At 40.3% G+C, this 26254-nt stretch overlaps 2 protein-coding genes across 3 annotated transcripts in view; one reads left to right on the forward strand and one right to left on the reverse strand.

The window, feature by feature from the left end:
• cmss1 (cms1 ribosomal small subunit homolog) overlaps positions 1-26254 on the reverse strand; it is a 31617-nt gene that overhangs the window by 4677 nt on the left and 686 nt on the right. The window lies entirely within an intron of this gene.
• On the forward strand, positions 405-25108 carry LOC146650890 (filamin A-interacting protein 1-like). Of its 2 annotated transcripts, XM_085384753.1 has the most exons (6): positions 405-561; positions 9717-9754; positions 9833-9964; positions 10086-10256; positions 10769-10947; positions 21234-25108. In XM_085384753.1, the coding sequence occupies exons 1-6, from the start codon at positions 528-530 to the stop codon at positions 23737-23739; spliced, it is 3060 nt and encodes a 1019-aa protein (XP_085240879.1). In that variant the 5' UTR covers positions 405-527; the 3' UTR covers positions 23740-25108. The 2 variants fall into 2 exon arrangements, 1 of the variants encoding a protein (XP_085240879.1); XR_014907914.1 differs by lacking the exons at positions 405-561; positions 9717-9754; positions 9833-9964; positions 10086-10256; positions 10769-10947 and adding an exon at positions 18064-19827 and having other exon boundaries at positions 21234-21369.

The following is a 26254-nucleotide window of genomic DNA, read 5'->3' on the forward strand; positions in this document are numbered from 1 at the left end:
CGAACAGTTGACCAAATTTTCTGCCTTGTTCTCTGATTTCCCATTTTACAATCAATTTTGCAGTGGTTACCATTAACTCCTTCCTCACTACTGTGTGTGTGTTTTAAATACAACTAAATATTTTCAAGGATCCTTTAAAAAGGAAACTCTACACGGCATCATTGATCCATCTTGCTCTCCCTTTCTCTCAAGGGTCTCTCTCAATCATTCAAACACCACACCCATTTACATGTTATCCCTCACAAGACCTTCATTCATCCTTGTTTTGTGCATTCATCTGTCCAGCAATGCACTCCTCCATCTGAAAGACCACTCCCACTATTAATGGACCAAGCCAATCATTCCCCATCCTACTCTTCTTGGCTCTCACCCTGTTCTCACACTTGCACTGGACGGTTGTAAGGACAATGCCGGAGGATGAGGGGAAAGACAATTAAAGGCAAGGTTAATTACAGAGGCAAGGAAGCCTTTATGACAAGATGCTGGATGTAAATGGACCATAATTACAGCAAAATCCAGGCCTATATATGAAAAGGGGACGCTCTACCTGTCCCATAACAAGTAAGTGCTTTACTTCCTTTTGGTACAGCTAACAGCAATCTGAATCTGGCACTGGGTTAGTTAGGAGGGGGACTAGAAGTACACTAGCTTGTGGTCACCTGAGACTGGTTTGTATCTCTTCCTGGCTTCATGTCTAAGGTGAATGTAATAACTACTGAGCCCTAAAGCACGGCAGCTAAACTGAGCTACAAAACACACCATTGAAACCAGCTGCAGCTTAAGTAGGTCCCCCTTGTGCCACTGAAATACCCCCGATCCACCGAGGCATGGATTCCATAAGACCTCTGATAATGTCCTCAAGTATCAGCTGCCAGGACTTTAGCAGAAGATCCTTGTAAGTACTAGGACAGAGCCTCAAGATGGTGTGATCGAACTGAGATCTGAGGGATGTGGAAGCTGAGTCAACTTCTTGAATTCTTTGTTATGTCAAAACAAACAGGATATACCGTCACCATGAAGACTAGTTCATGGCCTACAATTTTCATGTGGGAGATGTATGTCAAAGTAACATGACCCAAGGTCTTCAGCAAAACATCACGTAGATCATTATATTGTTCAAATCTGACACTTGCATGTCCACTTAAAGCAACTGAGGTGGTTGGTGACAGCCAACAAGAGTACTCTGTGCATTCTGTGGGTGAAAACTATGATGCTCTGTGTGACCTTTATATCACAGCCAGCCTTCTCTTCCTACACATATTTTGAAACCTTGAGCCTCTGTCATCAGTTCAGCAGTCATCTTTTCTTGTATTAATTTTGGTAGCACTTGTGGAGATGCCCTGACCATGTTTTCAATAATTTTGTCGCTGGTCAAAGTCATTCAGAAAATTATGCGTGCATATTTGTTTCTGCTTCAGGAACTGATGATGAACATTTTCAAACTTTTCAAATTTTGTTCATCTTGTGAAAACAAATCTTGTAATTATATTGCTTTTCAATTGCTATTATTTCCGAATATTTGCGCCGTCCACAAACAGGATTTATGTGCTTAAATTTACTTAAAAAATGTAGCTACTTATTATCGATGCTAGAAGTTAACCAAACCCATAAATGAGCAAAATAGTTCTGACATATTCATGAAAAAAAAAAAAACCTATACAAAAAACTAAAAAGAAAAAACAATTTCCTAATCCAACAAACATTAGTATTTACAAAAAGCCAACCATGCAGTAATTTCTGTTCTGGCTCATCCTGTACTTTTAACATTTTCTCTCTCTATCTCGTATTTATCGCTTTAACATTTTTTTCTTTCGCATGATGACATTTCTACATTTCAATTCATCCTTAATGAAATGCAAGATGAAGTATGACAGCTAACACAAGGACATGTTGAGGTTGTTATCAGAAAGTTGAAAATTAGCTAGCTTCTTCAGAGCACTCAAAGTGTTTAGGTAATATTTCCCATCTTTATAGTGCACTGGTTTTCACAAACTACACTAAAAAAAAACTTAATTCAGTACCTTAACTCTTTCCCCCTTTGAATGCTTACTATAGGTAACCCTTATTTCTCTTTTTTAAACTGAGCTGTTTCTGTCATATTTCAGGCCTGCTTTCAGAACAAAATGACTGGGTGTGTATCAAAATTTAGTGAGGGTGATCTCTGACTATACAGTTTATTAAGATAAGATAAGATAAGATAAGATAGAACTTTATTAATCCCTCGGGTGGGTTCCTCTGGGAAATTCGATTTCCAAAAAAAGCACAGCAACGACCGAAGTTACAGTTACAGAAAAAATAAAAATACAAGTGAATTGCACATTTCAAGTATTGAGTCTATTGCACTGTTGACTATTTACAAAGAGTATTGCACAAGGTATTGTACAGTGAGGTGAAGAGGCACTACAGCTTAGTTGTTCCCCCCTCCTTTGTCCTCCTGTTTCCCCTCCCTCTCCCCTCCAGAGAGGAGTTAAACAGTTTGATGGCGTGTGGGACAAAGGAGTTTTTAAGTCTGTTAGTTATTAGGGATACCCTTGGAAAAACCTGGAACCTGTTCCAATAGTTGTCAAACAAGGTCTTTATTGATATACATTGAGGTGTCAAAACTTGTCATTTACGGTGCAGATGAGTTCGTCAAATGTTAGGAAAAAGTTAGGAGTAATATTGAATTCATAGATTGTTTCCAAATGAAACAACTTAGAAAAAGATGTCGGACATAAAATTTAGTGGTCTACATAAATTAATTTCATGGTCACATGAAATTCTTAAACTCAGTTCAAGAAAAGATCCTGGAAAGGAATATATACCTCAAGTGAAGGGAGACTGTGAGGCCACTTCCATCTACACCAGATCAGTACAAAAATGATTATTGAATATAAAACTTCCTATAAAATGAGTGAGGAGAAAAAAACCCTCTCAGTCTCAATCATCATCTGAAAGAGGTAATTATCTTGAGGAACCCCCAACTCTCAATTGCCTTCTTGCCACAGTCAAACAATATGGCGGAGTAACGATTAAAACGCATGCTTTCAGATGAATGGAGCACAGTAAGGTTACAGCTCACATAACCAGAGATCAGTGAAAGCTAATGCCTGTGGAGCAGAATCACATGCAGGGGAAATGGGGCTGCCTGGTAATCTTTAATGCCCGATCAATATGGATGACTGGTCTTAAAGGGTGGTCAATGGCGCTGGCTGAGGATCAATTGACTAGCTCCAGGAAACAGTTGATTGTTTCAATTCCAGACAAATGGCACCCAGAATTACTGTTACTCAAGTAAAGCACCCCGCCAACAGAACTGCATAAAACCGAGTTGGCCATGAACCCAGAAATGCTCAGTTTAAAATGCTCAGTTTTTATATGTTTGAATAAAAACAGCACTTTGTCTGATCCCTCTTCATAATCCAAAGTATTTACTCTTTTCACCATACTCCAAACCCAATACTTCCATTACACAGTAGAACTTCCATCCCCACCACCAAAGACACTTTGGGGCAATTTTCTTGTAATGTTCATGTTTCTATAAAAACAATAAGACACTTTCCATGAAATCAATTCGGGACATGTTGAAGTGATCAATAAGTTATTTCAAGGCTGCTTGTTAGGTGTTGGGAGTTGTGTGGTTCGGTGGGTGAGCGGGCACAGCAGTTATTGGTTTTGAAAGCCAACAACTTCCTCTTTAAAGCCACAATTTAAATATATGTTACCATTAAATCAATGGGGACTTTAGACAGAAGGCTAAAAATGAAGTGGACTGGTCAAAGACAGCAAATACCGAACAGGGACTGGTGTTCTGCCTCAAACACTTCTGGCCTGTTCAATCAGTGCATTATCCCAACACTCGAACGTTTGGGTACACGCTGACATTTTGTTTGCAAGTAAAAGATTGGATTGTAGAACTAACTAAAACATGTGGACATATGTCTCGAAGGGGTTTGTTAGTACATTTAACCTTTTGTCAGTGGCAGGAATTAAATATCGCCAGGAGGAGCAGTAATGGGTGCACAGTGAGGTTGACAAAGATAAATTCTCCAGAAATTTTTACAGTTGTTTAGGTCTACAAAGCAAGACATGCTTCACAACCCCCCCCCCCCCCCCCCCCCACACACACACACACACACACCCACACTAGCTCACGAAATCTGGATCAGTAAATGAAAGAACAGCTACACCCACACACAATCTGGTATTTATTGCCTTCAGAGGGAACAGATGTTCACCAGCATTCAAGGCAGCTCGACTTGACCTTTACATAAAACCAGCCTTAATGTTAAGAGAACTCGGTCACCAGTATGTGGGATATGTGTGTTTGTGTGTGTAGGAACGATCACTGTCATGTCTTATCTGACTCAATTACAGAAAAAAAAAAATCAAGTGTCTAATTCATTAAAGAGTCTTTACTCTGACCTCTACTGTCTCTTGTCCTAGAAGAGTGGTCAGTCATGAAAAATGTTTAATTACCTCATGTCAGCGAGGCTTCATTTTCAGTGCTAGCAATTGACTGACTGATCTGTGTAGTTTAATGTTCAAAGTTATTCTGAAAGACCAACGTGCACGTGTTTCAGTGAAGCCAGTCCTGGCTGGCAGAGAGTGATTGTAGCTCCAGAGGATATTGCTAATCAGAGATAGGAAGGGTATGTAAATAAGGCAAAGCTTTTAAGCTTTTACGAGAACCAAATGAGAAAACCTCTTTTGAACCAGGACCACATACTGCAACCTATACTGGTACTGTACTTAGTTAAAAATCATTTATTGCTTCTAGATACCTCAGGGGCCGGTATCACAAGGGCGATCTTTACATTTATTCGATATTAATAATCACCATATATATTAATAAAATACTGATTCGGTGCACGAGGAATCTAGCATCTGATCTCAGAATGAGGGTAGGGGGCTGTCTGTCTGTCTGAACAATCCTGCACTACCACAGAGTCTCGTTGAACAAAAATGACTCCAGAAGGACACGGTTTACGTCACAACTAAATAATATACACTGTATTTTATGAAACCACTGGCTACTAAATGGCTGTTGTTTTGCTCTCCGCAATTATGGTTACCATTTGATTTATTGATCGTTTACTGTTATGTAAGAAGACCACCCACAAAAGCTAAACCATAAAGCAACACAACTCAAAACAACGATTTGGAAAGAAGACTAACACCATTAACATTATTTAGGATAGTAAGTGTAAAATGTGAACTCACAGCACAGTGCTGCATTACCTCATGGCCCTAGAAGGGTCTACTACACTCTCTCACTTTAGTTGACCAGCATCACAATAATTAAACTGACTTAAATGCAGTCAGATAGGTATGTGATATCAAATGGCACAAAATGTATATAAAAGTGAAGAACTATGATAAGGCTTATGTCCAAAAGCATTTTAAATTAACAGTAATTCAAATCAGTCACAAAACAAAACATTAAACGCCCTTCATGCTTAAAACATTTAGCATATGTAGCCTAACCACACTCATAATCATAAAGCACAACAGTTGCATTACTTGTGACGAAACTGATTTACAGACTCTTCAGCACTCCGCACCCCTCCATCTAGCTGGCTTGCAAAATGTATAATTTCTCAGTTATACCACTCTTGAAGTACTGTGCTCTAGCCAAAACACACACCAACCATACCGAATATGAATTATAGAGTGCTGTGCCAGCTTGACCCTGAAAACTGAAGGCCAAAGAGGACTCCAGCACTCAGACTGATCCAGCCTCCCATGACAGGTGGATATAAAATGGATGTGAGCTAACTGGTGAGAGTGAGCAGCTGAAGCAAGGGCGTCAAAATTAAATTACCCGGGGGCCACGGACCAGGTTGTATTGCCAAAAACTGTAGCCATGTAGGGTTCCATTATAAAAGAGCTGTCTGTAAAACTAGCTGCTCAATATGACTGTGCAGGGTAAAAATGGATGTTTTTAACTGTGACCACTAAAGCAACTTAAGTTAAGAGTCACCAGCCAGAGAAAAGGTTAGAGAACAGACAATTTGTTGCTTCTCATGCAGCACTCATCCTCGGTCTGGGTAACAAACCCCTCTCCATATACAGAAATGGGGCAGTAATGAATCTTAACACCGAAAACCATATTTTTAATCCAACAAACAAATACCTGTGACTTTTACTGAAAAATGATCAGGGTACAGGCATGAGACAGACATGACAAATTGCCTCCAGATAAATGGAAAGAAGATGAATGTCCAGAATCTCAAAAGATGTGCTAAAAAAAATAACTAAACTGTGTGTCTGAAATAAAGTTAAAGCAGTCCACTCAAAGCTTCATTAAAAGTGGCATATATGTGACAAACCTCACCCTTAAGGAATTTTTAACACATGAATGGAACATGCTTTCGCTCATTTTCCTTCTCGCCTCTAGTAATGTCTAGAACAGTCCAGGGCTGTGCCGCATGTGTGAATGCAGCTCTAGTTTGGAGGCCAATTACACAGCTGGTTGGATAATACCAAGGAACAGGTGAACGGTCATTGTTTTTGGTCTGTGGACAAATTAGCTGCAAAGATACTGCCTGTATCTGCCTGTGACCACTTGTGGCCAGGACAAGGTGTTGTGAATAAGATTAATTTTAGGAAATGGTACTGGTCTATTGTGAGGGCAGCCAGTGCCCTCTTGGGTAGAAAGGAGCGGGCAGGAGGGGTGCAGGCATGTTGCCCCCGGTGGTGTTCGGATAAACAAACAGAGGCACAGCCACATGTGAGGCTGCCAACTTGCCTGCCAGCGGACTGTCCTCAACAGGGCAGACCTGGCAACCATTATTAAGGCTGACTTTGGCTCTGAGCCACAACTGAAGTACCGAGGTATTTTCACATGCCTGGCATTGTGTGCGAGTGTGCTTAGACATCAGTAAGCATGTGCTGGTCTAGACACTGTGTGGGCACTAAAGAAAGCACAGCCTGGCTCGTGTCCGTGTGTGTGTGTGTGTAAGTGTGTGTGTGTGTGTGTGAGAAAGCAAGAGAGTGAGAGCAAGAGAGAGCAAGTGAGGCGTTCCGGCCCCATCGCTATTAATCAATTGAGTGCCAAGGGCAAGGAAACAGCAGCACGTGTCATGACTCGACTTGCACACATTAAAAGCACCGTAGGACGGGACGGCAAAAGGAACAAGAAATATGTTAATGCTCATGTCCAAGGAACACAGACCCCAGGCCATCATAGAAAATATGTGCCAAAGCTCACTAACTCACATCAGACCCTCTGCATTTATCTGAACCTATTCAAGATGAGTTATAAACTTTCCCTTTAGTGCACAAACTCAATTCCTTCCATCATTCAAATCTGGGCCTCAGGACAAATAATATCAAATTATAATAGGATATGATAACTTTGTAGTAGGGCTGGGCGATATGACCCAAAATTCATATCTCGATATTTTTTAGCTGGATGGCGATATAAGATATATATCTCGATATATTTTTTTAAAGCCATAAAGAAAGAACAAAAAGAGTTCTTAGTCAAAGCTGTGTCCCAGATGTCACACAGGCACTTTTATTAACATAGAGCAGATGTACATAAAATTTACTCAAAAATAAATTATGAGCATTTATTAAATAATAATGCTCCATAAATAAAAGAAAACAATGTTGTTTTTGTGCATAACAAAAAGCTCACAATTGTGCAGTCAAAATGTAAACTAAAAGATGCTGAGCACAATAACAAAGACAGATTTCACAGATGCTCTGTTCCCAACTTGTACTGCGTGACTGACAGCCTGGAGTTTGAAATCCGCTTCGCAACCACGTCTCTTAACAGGTGCCATTTATGGTCCTTATACACAGTAGGGTAATATTACGTTGAAGCACAGTACGTATCACTCCGCGAGGCTCAGCCGTAATGCTCCGACAATCCATCAAGCGGTGCAGCTCCGTAGCTTACCAAAGTCGTACTAAAACATTTTTTGACAGATTGCTGAGCGCCGTGTTCCACATAAAATCGGTTCGCGGCCATCAAGCACAACCAGAATTCATACATAAGGCGCGCTGTCAACTTTTGAGAAAATGAAAGGATTTTAGTCCGTGCAGCACCTCTGGGCTGCATGGCGTTAGCGTGGTTAGCTCGTTAGCATGGTTAGCTAGCTAACACGTTGACGCCGTCCAGCCCCACGCACGGGGCGATGCGCAGTAACTCGTTAACGGAGATTTGCCGTGTCCATCTTGTCGCTTCCTGCAGGTGAAGCGATGGGGGAGGAGGGGGAGTTGTGTTCAGTGAAGGAGAGGCGAGGCCGAGTAACGTTGCGTAAAGACGAAAGTGGACGAAAGAGAGGCAAACTTGTGGCTCCACAAGTATAATTATAACGTAACAGACTATATCGATATAAAGGATATTGTCACATCTTATATCTCGTATAAAAATATATCGATATTTTTTAAAAACTCGATATATCGCCCAGCTCTACTTTGTAGTCGTGTTTATTGCAGCACTCAGCTTTCCAATTTTTATCTACACTCCCAAACAGCTGTGCTGAGGTTTTATTGTCCTTTTCTGTAGCTAAATGTCAAGGGAAGTACAAAAGAAATGCATCGACAGCCCAGACAGCTTCATCTGTCTTCCTAATTGATACAGAGAAGGCATCAAGAGGAGGGGGGAGAGTTTGAGATTGTCACTCACTCTGTTTCCAGACCAAGGGCAAGAGAAAAATACTTCAATGTGGACACCTTCCTTTAAGTGAGCCAGCACTCTCACAGTGATTTAGTATCTGAAAATGTTATTGGCTAAAGTCTGAACTAGTTAAAGGTTGTCTTTTTTTCTGTTTGGTTTGTTTCTTCTTGCACAATGTTTGTCTCTTATGTACCAGTGCTCACCTTGTTTAGAGCCTCAAAGTTGCTCTTGGGCCTTGATGAAAACAAGCAGATGCTGCCTGTCTGTGTGCTTGTGTAAGAGCAAGAGCTACTGAGAAAAATAAAGACTCTCACTGCTTTTCTGTTCAGTATCAGACTTTCTAACATGCACCAACGAAATATATGAGAAGGTATAGCTGTCTTCAAACAGACATACTGAACCCCACCCCCCCAAAATAAAAAATAAAAAAATCTGTGGGCACTTTAAAATTTTAAATACTTTTTCCTCAAAACACAAGGCCCTTCAGTTACTAATCTAAAAAGGAAAGGACCAAATACTATAGAATAAGGACTGTTCTTGCCCACAGGCAGAACTTGGGCCTGAAAAGCAGAGCTGAAGAGTAGCGAGATGACATCATCTTTCACTAATATGAACCTGATTGCTTTCTGTGTCTCGGGTGAGAACATACAGAAAGTTGGCCGGCAAACAATGTTTAACTTATGTGATTAGCTTTAATAACACACGCGCACACACGGACGCGCACACACACAGTATCCAGATATATGGTCAGTAATCACTGTCCTACTTTATGGAAACATTTAGTCCATTTTATCAGCCAAACTAACAGCAGTTGCTGTAAATGTGCTAAGAGTAAGACTATGAGATGACATAAGCTGCACGCAAAGTAATGCCAGGCGCAGGCCTATCTATTTCAGTAACACTAACTGTTATGACAAGAGACCCCTTTGACTTTGGATTAGCTCATCAAAGCTTATATGATCTGCATCACTTACAAAAGCAACACAATAACCACTTGTACTGTAAAAACAACTCATGACCTTGTTTAACTTCTTTCATGCCAAGCATGTATTTTTCTTTTTCACCAATGTTCAGCTGTCACCTCCAATCATTTCCTATTTCTCAGCTTTTCCAGCTCCACGACAGACTTCACATACCCCATTGGTAAAAGCAGCAACATTTCTTCCCATCTTCGAGGTTGTATAAAGAAATACCTAAACGGCTGTCTTTTAACCTAACCAGGCTCTGATAATCATAATTGAAAAGGACAATATGCCAAAGAAGAGAGAGAGGTGGAAGGGAAGACACACAAGAGAAGGCCTGTCCTGTGATGACTTGCTGTTTCTGCTCAGCATTTTGGAGGGGGAACTACAGGTAGGATGATTTACTTCATATTGGATTTGCATTTATTTTGTAGTTCACTCTAGCTCTTGTGAACTCATGAGAAGAAACTGAAATTAAAGCCACTGTTTTTCTGCTGTGTTTGTTGAACCAGGCGAGGGATGAGGTAATTCCTGTTTTGAAATCAGAGCAGACAGATTCAGGTCTACTGAGGACCCACTATGGTTTCAGCAGACAGAAGATGGTGCTTCATGCCCTGCGGAGAGACTCCCTCTGGGCCCAGCAGGACCACTTACAGGATGTGTATGAAAGACCTAATGCTGAGGTACTAACTGCCAACAGAAAGAATGTAGACACCATCTGGAGGAGATAATCAAATTTAATGAGATGGATGCATTACAGTCTGACAAAAGAGTGTCTATTACTGCTGCATCATTGCACACATTTGTTAAATTGCAGTACAGGTGTTGCATGTTTTGAATCCATCCTTCTGCCATGGTTACAAAATCTGTAAGTGAGCACTTTTTCAATTAATTTCTACCACAGCAAAGTGGACTGGGTGGCAGCAAAAATCTTGGAAGAAGCTCATCAAAAATGCCTACTATTATAATGTGGGCAGAATAATTCTTGTTGCTTTTACATAATAACAGCTTTACTCATCAGATTTACATACTATGTTGCATTTTGTAAGCACGGATGATTGTCTTGTGGATTCGGTCTTGGTTTCAGAACGGCAACAGGAGAGAGCTTTCTCCCTGTGGTTAACTCTCAGCAAGTCAAGGTAAACTAAAGTTTTACTCTTCATGCCCATTTTGTTTTCCCTTCCCCCCCTCTTAGCTCAAACACTTGGTGGAAGCCCACGAGCATTCCTCAAAACAGATGATGAAGCAGCTTCAGGAGGTTACCCTCTCTCACTCTGAGGCTCTGCACAGGCTGGAGGAACAAGAGAAAAGCCACAGGGCTTTGATCCACAAGAGCAACAGCCTTACCACTCTGCTGAGGCAGGACAGAGAGAGGTTTGTGCAGCAAACCCAACACATGTAAATGTATGCCCAAGCAAAGACAACACTGATATTTTATATTTATACTCCCATGCTGGCCTATATTGAGGCTAGGCTTATAAAAATATCCACCAATTCCTTTCAGGAAGGGAATGTTACAGCAAGCTAGGAAAGGCTAAGGGATTAAAGTATTTCAGTACATTGGAATAAGACCTGATGGGACGGACCTGAGCTCTGATGTACACTTGTGAAGGCTTAAATTCTTTTAGTCTATGTTGGTCTGTAAAGCTCTTCATGGCAGAGTGAGTGGCTGCTCCATCTCAGCATTTATATATACACACATATGACCTTAAGACAGTACTTAGGAGTTACTCCACTCAGACACAGTCCATTACGTTCTGGACTTGGTTAGACTTTGTGGCCAACCTGGCTCAGCTCACTCCCCCTTGTAAACACATAAACATGCACTCACTTGCAATTACATGTAGAGGCTAAATTGGCGCTCTCATGTCCCATTCAACAGCACAACACAGTATAGGCTAAAGGTTTCTTCTAAAGTAAGGAAATGTGCTGAGGGTTTGTTGGTGGGTAGAAATGTTCCCTTACCAAATAGAGACCGTATTTAGATGTGGCCTACGGGTGAAGCTAGGTCTAACATAAAGGTGGTGACTGGTTCTCCCATGCAATTTAAAGGTCGTTTTGTCGAAGTTCCCGGTTGTCTTGGTTCATGTACCTCCAGCGTCCACTCTGTAATCTAGCTATGTAGAGACTGGACCCGCACTGGGCTTGCAGCCTTGGAAGGAGACTAGTTGTCTGCTTCTGCATGCCAAACTGAAAAAAGGCTTTTACTGATCCACCACAGGCATATATGCAATTAAAGACCAAAAATAGTCATACCAGTAGAGCGATTAAGTTCACTAGAATTCTCTCTCTTCAAACACAATGTGGAAAGCTAAAAACATATTCACTTAAAGAGTATGTGGTTCATCTTGGCCTAATGATGATTAATACATGAGTACATGGCATGTCTGTGGTGTGTCTGTAGCCCCGTGTGACGCATTTATTCCTGAGTGTTCATAACATACAGGTTCTTTCATCTCTTTGCCCGCTCTCCTTTCTAAATATCTAAAACATCATTCTTTATTAAATAATCTAAAGCATAATCCAACTGAACACACACCTACGCTGTCTTAAAAGAATGATCTTAAAAGAAGGAGACCATAAAAAGGAGCAAAATAGCTAGCTGCCTCTCCAGTGAGTCCCTCGCGCCCTGGTCAAGTCTCCAAATTCCACTGTCATGGGGAGCAGCTAGTGCTTGTAGTCCTTGTTCTGATCTGCAGCCTCTGTGAGACGGTGGAGCTTGAGCTCATTCATCTGCAGGATCAGACTCTGGAGAAGTAGGCGAATGATGGTGGAGGGCCACGACAACAGTGAGACGGGTCAGCAAGCCAGTTGGCAGGGAATGACGTGATGGAAATTATGAGTCTGAATCACCAAATGTTCTTGGCCAGGAATTAAAATACCTGGATACACTGTCCAACTAAAGTCTGTGTGGGAAACACTGGTTATTGTCTGGTTCACTTCCTACTAGAGCTGGGCGATAGAACGATAACGATATGTATCGCGATATAACTTTTACTCGATAGAGAAATTAAGCTATCGCGATAGACCTCGCCGCTCTTGTCCTCAAAAAAAAAAAAAAAAAAAAAAGGTCAGCCAATCCAAATTAAGTAGCGCAGAGCCGAACCAATCACAGCCGCAGCGTCACGTCGCGTGACTTGTTACGTACAGCACAAGTGCCAAGCCGCACGTGTGTTTGTTTGGGAAGCAGCCAGCGGGTAATGGAGGAAATGAGTGTGCCGACTAGAAAAATCAACCGAGCGTGACCGAAGAGAAAACAGATGATGGTTCCAATGCCGGAGAGATTGTCAAACGGAAGAGCCATAGAAGTTCCGTAGTGTGAAGGTATTTCGGCTATTTCAAGTCTGACAAAAAACAGAGTAGCGTGCACTGTAAATTGTGCCGAAAGCAAGTCTGGAAATACAATAAACTGGTGCATGCGTGACACTGTGCGCCACGTTATTGTTTCGGTGAAATGAATTTCTACAATACTGTTACTGTTAATTCTACTCTCTGCAGTGTTTAAATGCTTAAATATACACACAGTTACTGTCCCTCCACACATACGACTCGGTTCTGCTTCTATGCCCCAGCTTTGTTTACTTTTTCCCACCGAGGCTTCTAGACTTCTGATTGGCCAACATTTCTGCACGGTTAGGAATCTAGCGCCACCTGCTGCTTTGGCATGTTCATAGCAGCGTTTTCCTTCATTTCTGCCTTTATGTGTGGACGGGATTATTTTTTTAAAACGAAAACGGAAAATCTCCGTTTTCAAAAATACCCGTGTACGTGTGGACGTAGCCTCAGTCTCTGACTGGAAGCGCTAATTCGTCATTCGGCTTTTGTCAGACTAAAGTAACTGTTAAAACTGTTTGAAAAGCTCAGCTATACAACAAGGAGAGATTGAGAATTTCCTTTTAGTTCTCAGTTTATTTGATATTGACAAAAGTTAGTCAGTTTTGTCTGTTCTTCTGTAAAACAAACTAAGATTTATTTTTAGAATTAATATTTTGTTTCTAAGTGGAATTGACAATTTAGTCTGTTTTGTTTGTTCTATTTTGAAACTTAAACGCTTTAGCGGCTGCCTTTTGTGTAGTTTGCAATATTTGCCTTTATTTATCTGAAAAAGTCTCATGTTCCTTAAGTACATCTACCCTGTTGAACTTATTATGAGAAATAAATATTTAAATAAAAACAAGCTGCTGATTATTTCACATTTTACTTGTGAGCAACGGCACATTTAAATCTTACAAATATAGTTATTTGGCTTATATCGTGATAGATATCGTTATCGCCTGAAATGAAAAAAACATATCGTGATATGAAAAAATCTCATATCGCCCAGCTCTACTTCCTACCCTTGCTTTTAGGCTCTATTTGTCAGTTAAAAGAATACTTAACCATTTTGATAATCGGTTAGGTGTTTCCGTCTGCTTTTAGGCTAAATGCTAAAATCTACCTTGTAAAATCTTCTGATTTTGTAGCATTTTACAGCATCAAAATTTGCTCTACTCTTAAATCCCAGTGGTGAATCACATCGGATAGAGCCAGATATTTGATTTAACACAGATTTTATGCTGGTTCTTGACGCAACCCTGCCATTTATCCAGGCACTAGGAGAACACCAGTTTCAGACTCCCTGAGGATGGGTTTTCTGTCTCTGGCTGGTCTCAAACTAGGGATGTTTAACGTGCTGGGTATCTGTCCAACTGCTGAATTATGTATTCCAAAGATATAGTTTGTCTAAAATGCACAGGTTTCTATTGCCCTTCTTTGCATTCCTGACTGCACTTCAGCTTCTTTGAGTTTGGCTTAAATAGGTTTGAGCTGAGTTAAATCTTGCATTTATCCCCTGGGTAAACAACATAAGACACATGGTGATACGCTTGTCCCTTTCATCTCTTTCCCAGTCCAGTCTTTTTTTTCTTTGCTTCTTGCTTTGCAGATGCCTAAATATTTAAACGAGAATTTCCACTCTTACTTCAAATCCTCTTCAACTATCTTTCAATCTCACTCTGTTTCTTCTCAAAGTATATGCTCCAGGCCAAGAAAACCACACGGCCTGGCTAAAAATCGGCACCCCTCACTTTTTTTCCCCCCTCGTTTCCCTGGAAAAGTAGCTCCACCAGGTGCCATATGCTCAACAGATGACTTGTTTTAGCCATAATTTAATACAGAAGATTCAACACACATCGTATCACCACTTTGCGCAACAGTATGTGTCAAAGGACGATTACATCTTCACGTCACTATGCCATTGCAGCAATCTGGCTGTTCCAACCTCAGCTATCAGAACATGCTTTAAGACTGTGCGTATTTTCTATGGTTTATTACTGGGATGACAGCATCTCAGCATTAACCGCACACACATGTTCAACATACAAGGGACATCAATGCTCTCATCTGTCCATTTCAGTTCAGAATCACAAACTCTTCATAGACTTTACCCAAAACCACTCTTAGAGCTATCATGTTTTCACTTTACAACTGATGTGGCTTTCTCATCAATACATCATCAGTGAGCACTACAGATGCAGGAAAGGAATGCACATGATCTAAAAAGGATTATTTAAAACAGCCCTATGAGGCTGTACACTTTAGTCCTTTGGGTTAAATTCTCAAGTTAGCTAAAATACTTTCATCCTAACATGTTCATGTCATATGCTCAAAGGGACAATGCATACATATAACTGTTCCATGTTTATCACCTTAGATTAGGGTGTTAGCTTATATTGTTTGCCAATTAGCACTACAGCCCCCCCCCCCCCCCCCCCTCCGCTATTTCTTTTCCTGTGTTGAAATGCCAAAGGAGGAGGAGACTAACCAGACGGGAGAGCTGAACAGCGTAACTCTATCAAATTAGCATATCAACAGGAATTACGTCAACCTGAGTATCTGGTACAATTTTGGTTTTCTTCCTTCATTCTTTGTTTTTCTAATCATTTAGTCCATTTTAGCATCATAATAACATCCGTTACCAAGTGAAAACTGTGGCCTCGGGTTTAAAGACGCTGATGTGTTTTGCAGCTGCAGCACACTCAGCTGCAAACTGTTTAAGTGAGTACTGGGAGTCCTCCTGGGATGGTGGCGCTTTATCACCTGCTCGATGCCTTCCTTCCTCGCAGCTTCTATGCCTTCAAATCTGGCTACAAAATATACAAAAAGTAATAGAGGCAAGATCAAGCCTAGGCCAAAGTTCAACACACACAATAAACAGGTCCAAATTATTGCCAAGAAAGTAAACACGTCTTTCAGTTCAAGGGTTGAGGCAATGTATAGCAAGGAGAGGCAAACCCTGGTTTTCTCTGTGGAAAGCCCTGCAGAAACCCTTGGGGAATCTGCATTGTTAGTCTACATACCACATGTAGACTTATTTAGTAAACTCAAGGCTCCTCAGTGCAACAAAAACCGCAGGAGGGTAAAACATTGGTCTGCTGCACTACAGCCTAGATGAAACCAGCATTCAGCCTAAAACTGAGGCTCAACTATCAGTCTCAACCCCTTTTTCAGGACTCTGGCAGAGAAAATAAAAGGCAGGCGGGAAGGGTGATATCCATGTAATTGGCACACACTGTCCAGTCCCTTTTCTTAAACAGCTTGACTCCAGACGGTGAAACTGTGATCCCATTAGCGCTAGCATCAGAGCAGAGCCTTGATGCCCAGTCAAAACAATGCATCTTAACTGGTTAATCCAGCATCAGCCTCATGTGTAAAATGTCTGTAGACAAAAGGAGTTGTTTGATAAATTACTATTATACACAACTGGAAAGAAACTGAATAGCCTCTTCTGTTTTTAATTTTATTAATTTCACACTGGCTAAAATGTAATTGCACTGGCTGCCAACTCAACAAAAAGACTTGAAGTTTTCACAAAGAGGAGAAGAGGAATATTTGTACTTCACATTTGCTTTCAAGCCAAGTTTTTCAGGTCATAATGAAAACTCTTTAACTAATGAGGTATTGTATTACATGGTTAATAAACAAAAAATTTTCAGAACTTCATATCACATACATGCAACAGATGTGCTGTTGCAAATGAGACCCGCGGCAATCCTTGTATAACGTTTTATAGTTGTACGAAGAACTGAAAATGTTATTCCTGTATTACCTGAATTACTAGAGAACCAAGAGAAAAGCAACACAATAAACACGGCTGTGCCAAAGCAGAAACCCGCAGATGTTCTGTTCGTCCCTCACTCAAACGCATTCGCCATCTGCCTGCTCAGCCAATGAAGTGTCAGAAGATGTTCATAAATTATCAGGATCTGGCAGTGAATCAACTCAGAGAAGAAGCACTGCCCCGATCACAAGCTGTTGGGCCCATTTATTAGCTATAGTGAGCAGATGAGGTCAGTTATTCATACTTTCAATTTTATTAAACATTTAGATAAATGAAGGGAAGAAAGCCAACACCGACTGACTAAGCAGCTGCTTTTCTTTCTGTACTTTCAATGTGCCATTTATATGAGCGCTCTTAGAAAAAAGAAGGATTTGTCAAATGTGACAGCCTTAAAAAAGAAGAAAAAGAAAATTATACCTCTGCATGAAAATAGGAGCTAAGAAAACAGAGGAGAGTGCTACACTCGGATAAGAGACATATTACATATCGGCATTTCTTGTGTGTGTGTGTGTGTGTGTGTGTGTGTGTGTGTGTGTGCGCTCTTTTAACCCCCAAATATGAGTTTTCAAGAACTGGATGAAATGCCAACTCCTCCTCTATGTAAAAGAGGACCTCATGAACTCTGATATGGGAGTTGGTATGTGCATAGATATTCAAAGGAATGAGGAGGATCTTTCTCACACAAGAGAAATATCTCAAATCTCTCTTTCCTGGCAAAATAATTATAAAGGTCATGGCAAAAAGAAAGTTTGAATCTTATAGTATTTAGTATATAATACAGTATAAGTATATAATTAAGATAGTGTCACTGTCTTCCATGGAGGTAGAAGTAGTTGAAATGGTTTTACTGATAAAAATGCAAAACACAAGCAATGCAACTTGGCCTGGCTTTTGATCATTTCAATATTACTTTGATCAAAAGTTAAAGGTTCTTTTAAGTGTTGTAATTTCCAAAGCATATCAAAGCATAAAAGGCCACTTTTGATAGTGAACATATTCTAAGATGGCAAAGGTACCTTAATTAGCCAATAATAAATCATCATACGTGCCTAGACTTGTAATCAACCAAATCCTGTGACTCCACTTTGGGTATCCTCCCAGTTGGGCAAGATCTGTTTCCCACTAAGGGGCTTCAAGTAAGGTGTGAAGTTTTAAAACTTGGAAAATTGACTTTCAACTTTAACTTTCTGCATTTTGGTTATCAGATTATTTTCATTTCATTTGGGTTAAAGGAAAATAACTGTAAATCTCAGACCCAGAAATAAAGCAAAAAACAACAAGGCTGTGTGTGTCTTAGGTGGCTGCTTCATGGAATTTTTTTAAATTAAAATTCTGCTTGTGTCACGTTAATTACCCAGTGGCACAGTACATTTTATAATGACCACTGCAGACCAAAAACGTCTGATGACTCGTGCTTAACTGCTGCCATTTTATCAGCTACATTTCATTAAAACAGAGCCTAAGACAAGAGGTCTATTAATCCTGCAGTAAAAAAAGAAGAAAAAAGTTACAATTTATGCAATTAAGGGCAAACTAAATATTAGAAATGCCACTCTGTGTTTTAATAAAACATGATAATCTTCTTCAACAATAAGTAATCACCATTACAAACCAAAAACAATTAGAAATGAAATGTTATCAACCACAGCTATCTATGCCTTTAGAACAGGCAGCCACAGTTGCCATGAAGCAATTAAGGGATTAAAGCAAATACCAACCAGGCACAGAATACAGCCTTACATCACCAAGTTATGCAACTTGTAGAGTCTGTTATGAAGAGGAGGTTGTGTCTCTAAATGGAAGACGTTCACATGTTAAACTATGACACAAATGATTCGAGATGGATTCTCTGCTGACAGAAACAGCTTAAATATTCTTGTGCATTGCACACACATTGCATGTGCGATTTCTTGTTTCTATACCTGACCTGTGTCTAAGTAGTTTCAGTGGGGTTTAATTTGGCATGCTTCATATAAAAAAAAAAAAAGCTTGTGAACATAAATATCTAAAAAGCGAAGTTTAAGTGCACCTTTTTGCCTGTTTTCTAAATTCTTGTGAGACTGCGACATGCCTCATGAGGGAAAAGGCCTCTTTTATTTGAGGCCTACATGAGTTTGCTCGAAAGAAAGTACCACCACAGGTTTATTTAGCAGTGAAAAACATTGCAAATAAATGGAACAAAATCTATATTTTTTTGATTTTGTATAGCACAATCATTTAAAAAGCTTAAACATTAACACCTATTTATTATCTTTTTCATTCCTGTGACAGATGAGACTAACTGCGAGAATAAAGGAGTATAATCACGCTATACTGAGCACGCAGTTCACGACTTGAGTAATCAAAAAGAAGATATAGATAAAGTGAAAGTTGATGATGGCATGAGAGGGAAAAAAAGATTGGCATTTTCATAACTAGAAGCAAAAATGTAGAAAGAGAAAATAACTCACAAAAGAGAGAATGTGTTGAGGAGAGAGAAAGAGAGGAAAAAAAGAGGGACATATGGATGCAATTGAGGGCCGATGAACTGATGATGTCATCTCCCAGTCAGGTTATCGGGCCCCAGGCAAAGCTGCTACAACTCACAAAACATGTTTTTTCTTCTTGAAGTATATTCAAACTCCAAGCACACAACATATAAACTGGTCTGCATGCTTCTGGGACACGCCAAGGCAGGTTAAGAATTTATGTAGCATGGTTATGGTTAAATGTTCGGTTAAACTAATCCTGCAAACTGAGGGTGTTATCCTTGCAGATTGAATGGTGATTGAAGACTTTTCTTTGCGTGCGCACACACACACTCCTTCCCATTAGCCTCTTTGGCATTGCTACACAATGACCTCATCTGCAGTGGGCTGAACTCCAGAAAAAAAAGACACACACACAAACACACATGTTCACACACACACACACACACACAGAAGTAGAGCCTGTACAGTCCCATATAAGGACTTGCTGATGATGTAATGGGCGCCACTGAGTGCGAGAGAGTCTCTGTGCGGAGCACTTCTCATAATGTTTGGTTTTCCGGATGGAACGTCCACATCACTGGGATCTCTGGGAAAGGGAGAGGTAAAAGAGTGGAGGCAATTTATTTTTTGAGGATTTTTTTTCCAAAAAGAAAAAAAAGGACACGGGCCAGCTGAACTGCACAGGTAGGAACGAAAAATTTTTTGTTCTACAGCAAAAAGATGCAGACATGCATTTAGAAACGTTTCCCAATTTAAAACCCGATTTACAACTGCAAGATAAGCTGATAAGGATAACGTAACTGTTGGCTAATTCTACACAGATTAAACAAAGAGATTGCTTTGCAACAGAGCTGTTCAAAAGGTATCCAAGGTGTTGATTTAGATGTAGAAAATTATTTTGAAGATTTTGCTTTTTGCAATTTTCTGCATTTAAAAGGAATCAACACATTACTCAAAGTCAAGAGAAACAATATAACAACTCATCAGTGAATGATCTTATTAAAAACAGAAATACTTAACAGCGAGTTCATAACCACCCATTTGTTCCACTTACAACTATTTAAACTGCACTAATTAAACTCACTCAAAACACACTCCAAGATTAAAGTTGTAAGAGAAACATCTTAATTAACAGCGCGCTTTATTCTTTTCACAAACACAATGTTCAGTCTCGTATTTGAGATTTAACATTAGTAGCCTTATATTTTAAAAAATTAAACAAAAAAACTCATTAGTTTCAAGTCAATATAGAGGATCTGGAATTATACACAAGTAGAGCTAAATGTCTGGACTACACTGTCACTGTTTTTAATGTGTGCTTGTTTTAAAAGATTCTGCTATGTGAACTGTGGATATACCTCTAGAGTGCAAAATAGCATGACACAAAAAGTCCAAACTCTCCCATTCCGAATAGTAAAAATACACCGGTGACCGATCACATTGGAGCATATGTCTCATGCACTAAGATGACAAAATACACAGTATGAATTAATGCTTGTACAGAACTCGTGCGCATCTGGGGGAATGTGAGGAGTGACAGCACTTGGTAAAAGTAGCCAGTCTGTAATTACTTTAAGAACAGAGGGGAATTCCTGACTCTCTTAGCTTAAAGTGGGGTTTACATTTGAGGTGCACAGAAGGAGGGTGATTGGATGCAGCATTGAGGGTACTCAAGGGTAAAGAAACCTCTTAATTAACCAATACTCCCTGCCAAGGGACCATCTGCCATGTGAGTCAAAACATCCCACAGAATGGCTGTTGCTTTGAAAGAAACACACAAACATAAAGAAATATACACACATGTCCTCATGTTGTACATTTCACAGGAATACACAGATGTGCAAAAAAAAAAAAAAGCCTCCTTTGCTTCTGGGGGAAACTGAGTGGGCAACAAACTGTTATTCAGATTCTTCTGAAAAACAAAATAAATGTTTATGCTGGAAATACACAACTTAGGACATTTTGTGAGTTCAAGAGGTTAGCTGTAAACATAAAAAGTGCCCTTTGGGGGCTGAAATGAGTCAGTTACACAATAAAACTTGGCTGCATTATTCTGTTTGACAATACATTTCAATTCTTTTCCTCTGCAGACTCAAGCTGTTGCTTAAAAAGGAAAGAGAGTACCAGGAAATTAAAGAGAAGAAACATGAAAGAGAAGCATCCATTCTAAAAAAGGAGCTGACCGAGCTGAAGGCTTTTGCACTGCTAGTTGTAAAGGAGCAAGAGAGACTGAGCAAGCTGCTGGAGGAGCCGAAACGCTGTACCAAAGAACTGACGGCTATCACTGACCATATCAAGCAGAGGCTTAGTGCTCCTAGACGAAGAGCAAAGGTGGGGGAGGAACTAAAATCTCTGCATATCGAGGTTGAGCGCCACAATCAAGTTTCCCTCTTCCACAAAAGCCAGAACAACATGACAGCCCTAAGCCTCCTGTCAGAGGTCGAGGTACTGAGGAGAAGGGTGGTGCAAATGGAGGGAAAAGACGAAGAGCTGATACGCATGGCGGAACAATGTCGAGACCTGGACAGCAGACTAGCGAAGGAGACCAGCAACTGCCGTAGCCTGAAAGCTGAAGTGGATAAACTCAACAGCAGAATTAGTGAACTGGACAGGATGGAGGAGGCTTTAGGCAAGAGCAAACAGGACTGCAGCATCCTAAAAAACAGCTTGGAGCAAGAGAGACAGGGCAGCAAAATGCTTTCTGATGAACTTGACACTTTAAGGCTAAAGGTAAGAGATCTAGAGGCCGTTGAGAGCCAACTGGAGAAGAGTGAAATGGTCGTCAGACAAGATCTTGGCAAGCTCAGGTCACTTACTGTAGCTTTGGTGGAGGACAGAAAAACTATGGCTGAGAGACTCCGACAGGCTGAGGAAAAACTACATAGGAAGGAGGGCAAAAGAAACGAGCATGGCAATTTGGCCACAATGACAGAAAAGCTGAGAGAGGACAGGCTGCAGGCACTGAGGTCTCAAGTGGACTTGGAAGAAACAATAAAGAGCATAGCAAAGGAAAAAGATGATCTCCTGGACAGTCTGAACAAAGAGGAGGAAAGAAACAGAGAACTACAGAATAAGGTAACTATAATGAAGAAGAAGTTACAGGTCTTGGAGAACAGGAAAGAAAAAGAGGACAAATACTCATACACCTCTATTCCAAATAACACTGCCTATTACTGCCAAACTGAGGACAACAAAGTTAAAGAACTGACCCGTGAGTTAGAAATGCTGCAAAAGAGACTCCAGGATAAGGAAGTGCTGGAGGGAGAACTGATGAAACTGGAAGAGGACTTTGAGTGTCTTGAAAAGAGGCTCCATGAGGAAAAGACGAGGACCCAAGCTCTAACAGAGGAGCTGGAAGTGACAAAGAGAGAGCTTTCAAGGTACGAGCAGGCAGAGAAGCAGGAGGTCAACCAGGAGCACCTTCTCCTTTGCCGCCTTCAGAAGGAGCAGGTTAAATCTAGACTCTTAACCAGAGAAGTAGACAGCCTGAAAGAGAAACTCCAGAAGCTGATGGGAACAGAAGAATCCATCTGCAGGATGCAAGTGGATCAATCCGCACTGCAAAGAAAACTGAACCAGCAAGAAGCCAAGAACAAAGAGCTGGCCAGAGAGATGAAGGAACTTACTAGTGAGCTAGACAGATACAGACAAATCAATAGTGTGAAACCCAGTGCCAGCAAACACACTGCAGTCCATGATCAGACCACCAGAGAGGTACAAACTGAGCCTGCACAGAGCCTGCTTCCTGACTATCGGAGGCACAGCAAGAAACTAGATGAACAAAATGGTGACACAGACCCAAACCATAATGTAGAGATCGTCAACAAAAGGAGCTCTCCTGTCAACAGCCTTAACAGCTTAAACAGTACAAATAACAACCTAAGCCAGGACAGCAGCCACTCAGGGACAGAAATGCACCCAACAATTAATGGAGAAGTTATGATGTTAACACACACACCAGGTCAGCCACTGCACATCAAAGTAACACCGCATCATGTCCTCAACACAGCAATGCTCGAGATCAGTAGCCCAACTGGAGAGACAGCGTCATCATACACCAGCACAGCCCTAATCCCGACGAGTGGAGCTTCACCTAAGCAGAGAATTACCATCATCCAGAACCCTAAGACCCCCACTTCCAACCCTGACCGTGCCATCTCCCCCCTTGACGGTGCGAACATGTCTCGAATGTTGAGCCCAAATTGCTCACGCTCTGTCACACCCGACCACAACAGCTCTCCTATTCAGATCGTAACTGTCAGGAGTTGCTCTCCGGAGCCAGCAGAGGTTACAGATCAGACTATTTTCTGCAAGACACCTGAACAGCAGAACGGCTGGTACCATTCGAGGTCCAGTACCCCTGACTCAAGTCCCAGTATCATCACAACAGAGGACAGTAAGATCCACATCCATCTGGGGAGCCCATATTTCCAGCCCCGACATGGTATGACCCACAATTTCCCACAGCCCGTTGGGCCATACTATGTTCGACATGAACAAAGAACTCAAGTACTCACTAACGGCTGTCATGTAAAAGGTGTTGGAAAGATTACAAGTAGCATCACTATATCCCCTGCTAGCTCGCCAGGATCATAATCCTTAAATGTTACAATAAGCAGTCTTTGTATTTAGGTGAAATACAAATATATAATATGTATTTTGCAAAAAATATGTCCTCAGTCATCATTTTAAACTCTACACAACCAAAATAATTCTGCAAATGCAAAAGTATTTTGATGTATTTGAATGTTTCGTCATGTTTGTTTAATGAGAGCCTTTGTAAAGCTTACTTTATTTGATTACTGTCTCAAGATTTATTGACTTTAACAACCCTTCATTGAATGTCAAGTGCCTGTCTAAGACATAAATGAGATGTCAGTGTTTCAATAACATTCCTTTTTTTCCCTTGTTCATTAAAAGTTATCTTGTTTTCTATGTATTCATACTGAATACTTCTCAGAGGAACTGGGTCGCTTGCCAGTTTAAATGCAAAACAGCTGGATTTGGGAAAAAGTGAGTGCAAAACAGTGCTTTGATGTTTGATGAATTACTGGAAGAAAAAAAAGCTTTATATGTTTGCTGAGCTGGGTTCGACTCAAAAACCTTTTTTCCCCCCTAATGCAAGGAAACTTGGAACACTTGGTGATGGAGGAGGTGTCCAGGTTTAATTGTGAATTGGCCACTAATTTACTTTTTAGTAAATATTATGAACTGTAATTGTTATTATTAGCATTTAACTAATTTCAAAGTGACAAGTGATCCAATTAAATCATTTAAAAAGGTTTAATAGATACATTTCCACTGCTTTCCTGTGCTGTGAAAACAAGCAAGACCCCCCAAAGTATTCAGCATGTGCCTTCTCCTGCCACACAAATATCCCAATTTATAGATTAATGAGGCATTGTGTCACCATACTGATGTGCTTACTTTATGATTCTACAGCATGTATGATGTAGACAAAAGTAGTTTTGGTTCTCAAAGTTCAGCTAAACAATAATTCTGTTGCTTTCAAGACACCTATTTAAGATTCAGATGAAGAATACTAAAAAGAAAAAAAACAAGTGTACTGTTGAAAAAAGTAATGGAAAATTAAATCTGTTATGAAAGAAAAATATGCACAGGAATAAGGAATTATTGTTTATCTTGGAGAAAATACAGTTTACTGCCTTAGTTTCCGAAATAGCACAGATAATCCTCACACATTAAGCACAGTGATAACTTCTGCAAAAGCTCAATAAGGCTGGAAAAACACACAAGTTAAACAACAGCAATCAATTTATTCTTTTTAATTAGGTCAGCCGATTCCTTTAAATAAGCTCGCATCAACCCTGAAACCATAACAGCAGCCTTTGCTGTTTTAAGTGAACACAACCCTTATTAGATATTTTTAAGTGCAACATGACAAAATGAACAGTTACACAGTGTGGCAGAAATAAATAGCCTAAGACACTTCAGCAAATGAAATCTAGTCACCAAGTCATGATGAGCTGTGCCATCCAAATAGGAAACTAGCTGACAACACTGGGGGATACCATTACATGTCCTGGGGGGAGAGACGCTGGCAGCAAGCCTACAAATAGTGTGTATCTAACAACAGTTGCAGAGAAATATTAATGTGCAACTTGACAGGGGCTCTTGTGAGACCCTTTATTATTGGTTTGAGAATTTGGCCACGAGACACATCATCGCAAAAAAGGAAGAAAAAAAAATATAGGAAAAAAGCAGGAAAAAGTTGCACTGCTTCTTGCAAATTGCTGCCTTATTCTTAAGACTTCAAAGTCAATCCCATCCTCCGTCTAACAGACTTCAATTCTGCTTTACAGCCCTGTCAATTTTCTGTCAGCCTTGCAGCCATTTCTGTCAAGCAGCTCTGTGATATGAACGCACGGAAGGACGGTTATGCCAGGGGCAAACCTACAAAAAGAAAGCGCTGCACAGATCTCTGGACATAAAAACACACATGGGTTTACATAAGTAATAGCATGAAAGGTTGGAGAGTATCACCTGTGCAGATAATACATTCTGCTGAAGCATTTCAAAGTGATCACAGCTCATTGCCCAGGACACATGGAGAACAGGCAACTTGTAGAACCCTTCTCACTGCCTGGTCATGACTTTCATCATGAACAAATCCCAACTTTTATGAAAGAATGCAGATTTTACAGAAGTGGTCAATCAGCCCCAAGAGGAAACTGTAGTAAACAAATAGGCAAACTCTAATAAATTAATATATAAGTAAAATATATGTATTATATAAGTAATAGATCAACTAATCAATTAAAGTCTGCGCTGATCTGTAAACACACAGATGTTTATTATTGTAAAGCAACGTTAACACCTGTATAATATTAAAGAGCGGTATATTGCATTATATAACTAACGTAATAAGGATCAGAAATTGAACTGAGGCTGGTATGGCTCAATTCAATATATTTTACTGACATGTGCACTAACACCTGGCATATTATGTTTCGTTTCTGCGTGCATGTGCGGAGACAACAAATGCAGAAAACGTGAATGAACATATTTAGCTTAAAAATTGCTAATGACTCTCGAAAATACAGCATCATGCTCACATTCCAATATGATCGCTACACAATCAGGTCATTCG

This window comes from Rhamphochromis longiceps, linkage group LG16 (genome assembly GCF_057381845.1).
Source record: "Rhamphochromis longiceps isolate RC_006_pf linkage group LG16, R_longiceps_female_GT1.1, whole genome shotgun sequence".
NCBI lineage: Eukaryota > Metazoa > Chordata > Actinopteri > Cichliformes > Cichlidae > Rhamphochromis > Rhamphochromis longiceps.

What these genes read in the sequence shown, in the direction of transcription:
- LOC146650890 (XM_085384753.1), top strand. Translation starts at nt 528, where the DNA reads ATGAAAAGGGGACGCTCTACCTGTCCCATAACAA. An exon ending in AGACTTCACATACCCCATTG is followed by an intron (nt 9,755 to 9,832) that starts GTAAAAGCAGCA and finishes TAACCTAACCAG; the next exon opens with GCTCTGATAATCATAATTGA. An exon ending in ATGAAAGACCTAATGCTGAG is followed by an intron (nt 10,257 to 10,768) that starts GTACTAACTGCC and finishes CCCCCCTCTTAG; the next exon opens with CTCAAACACTTGGTGGAAGC.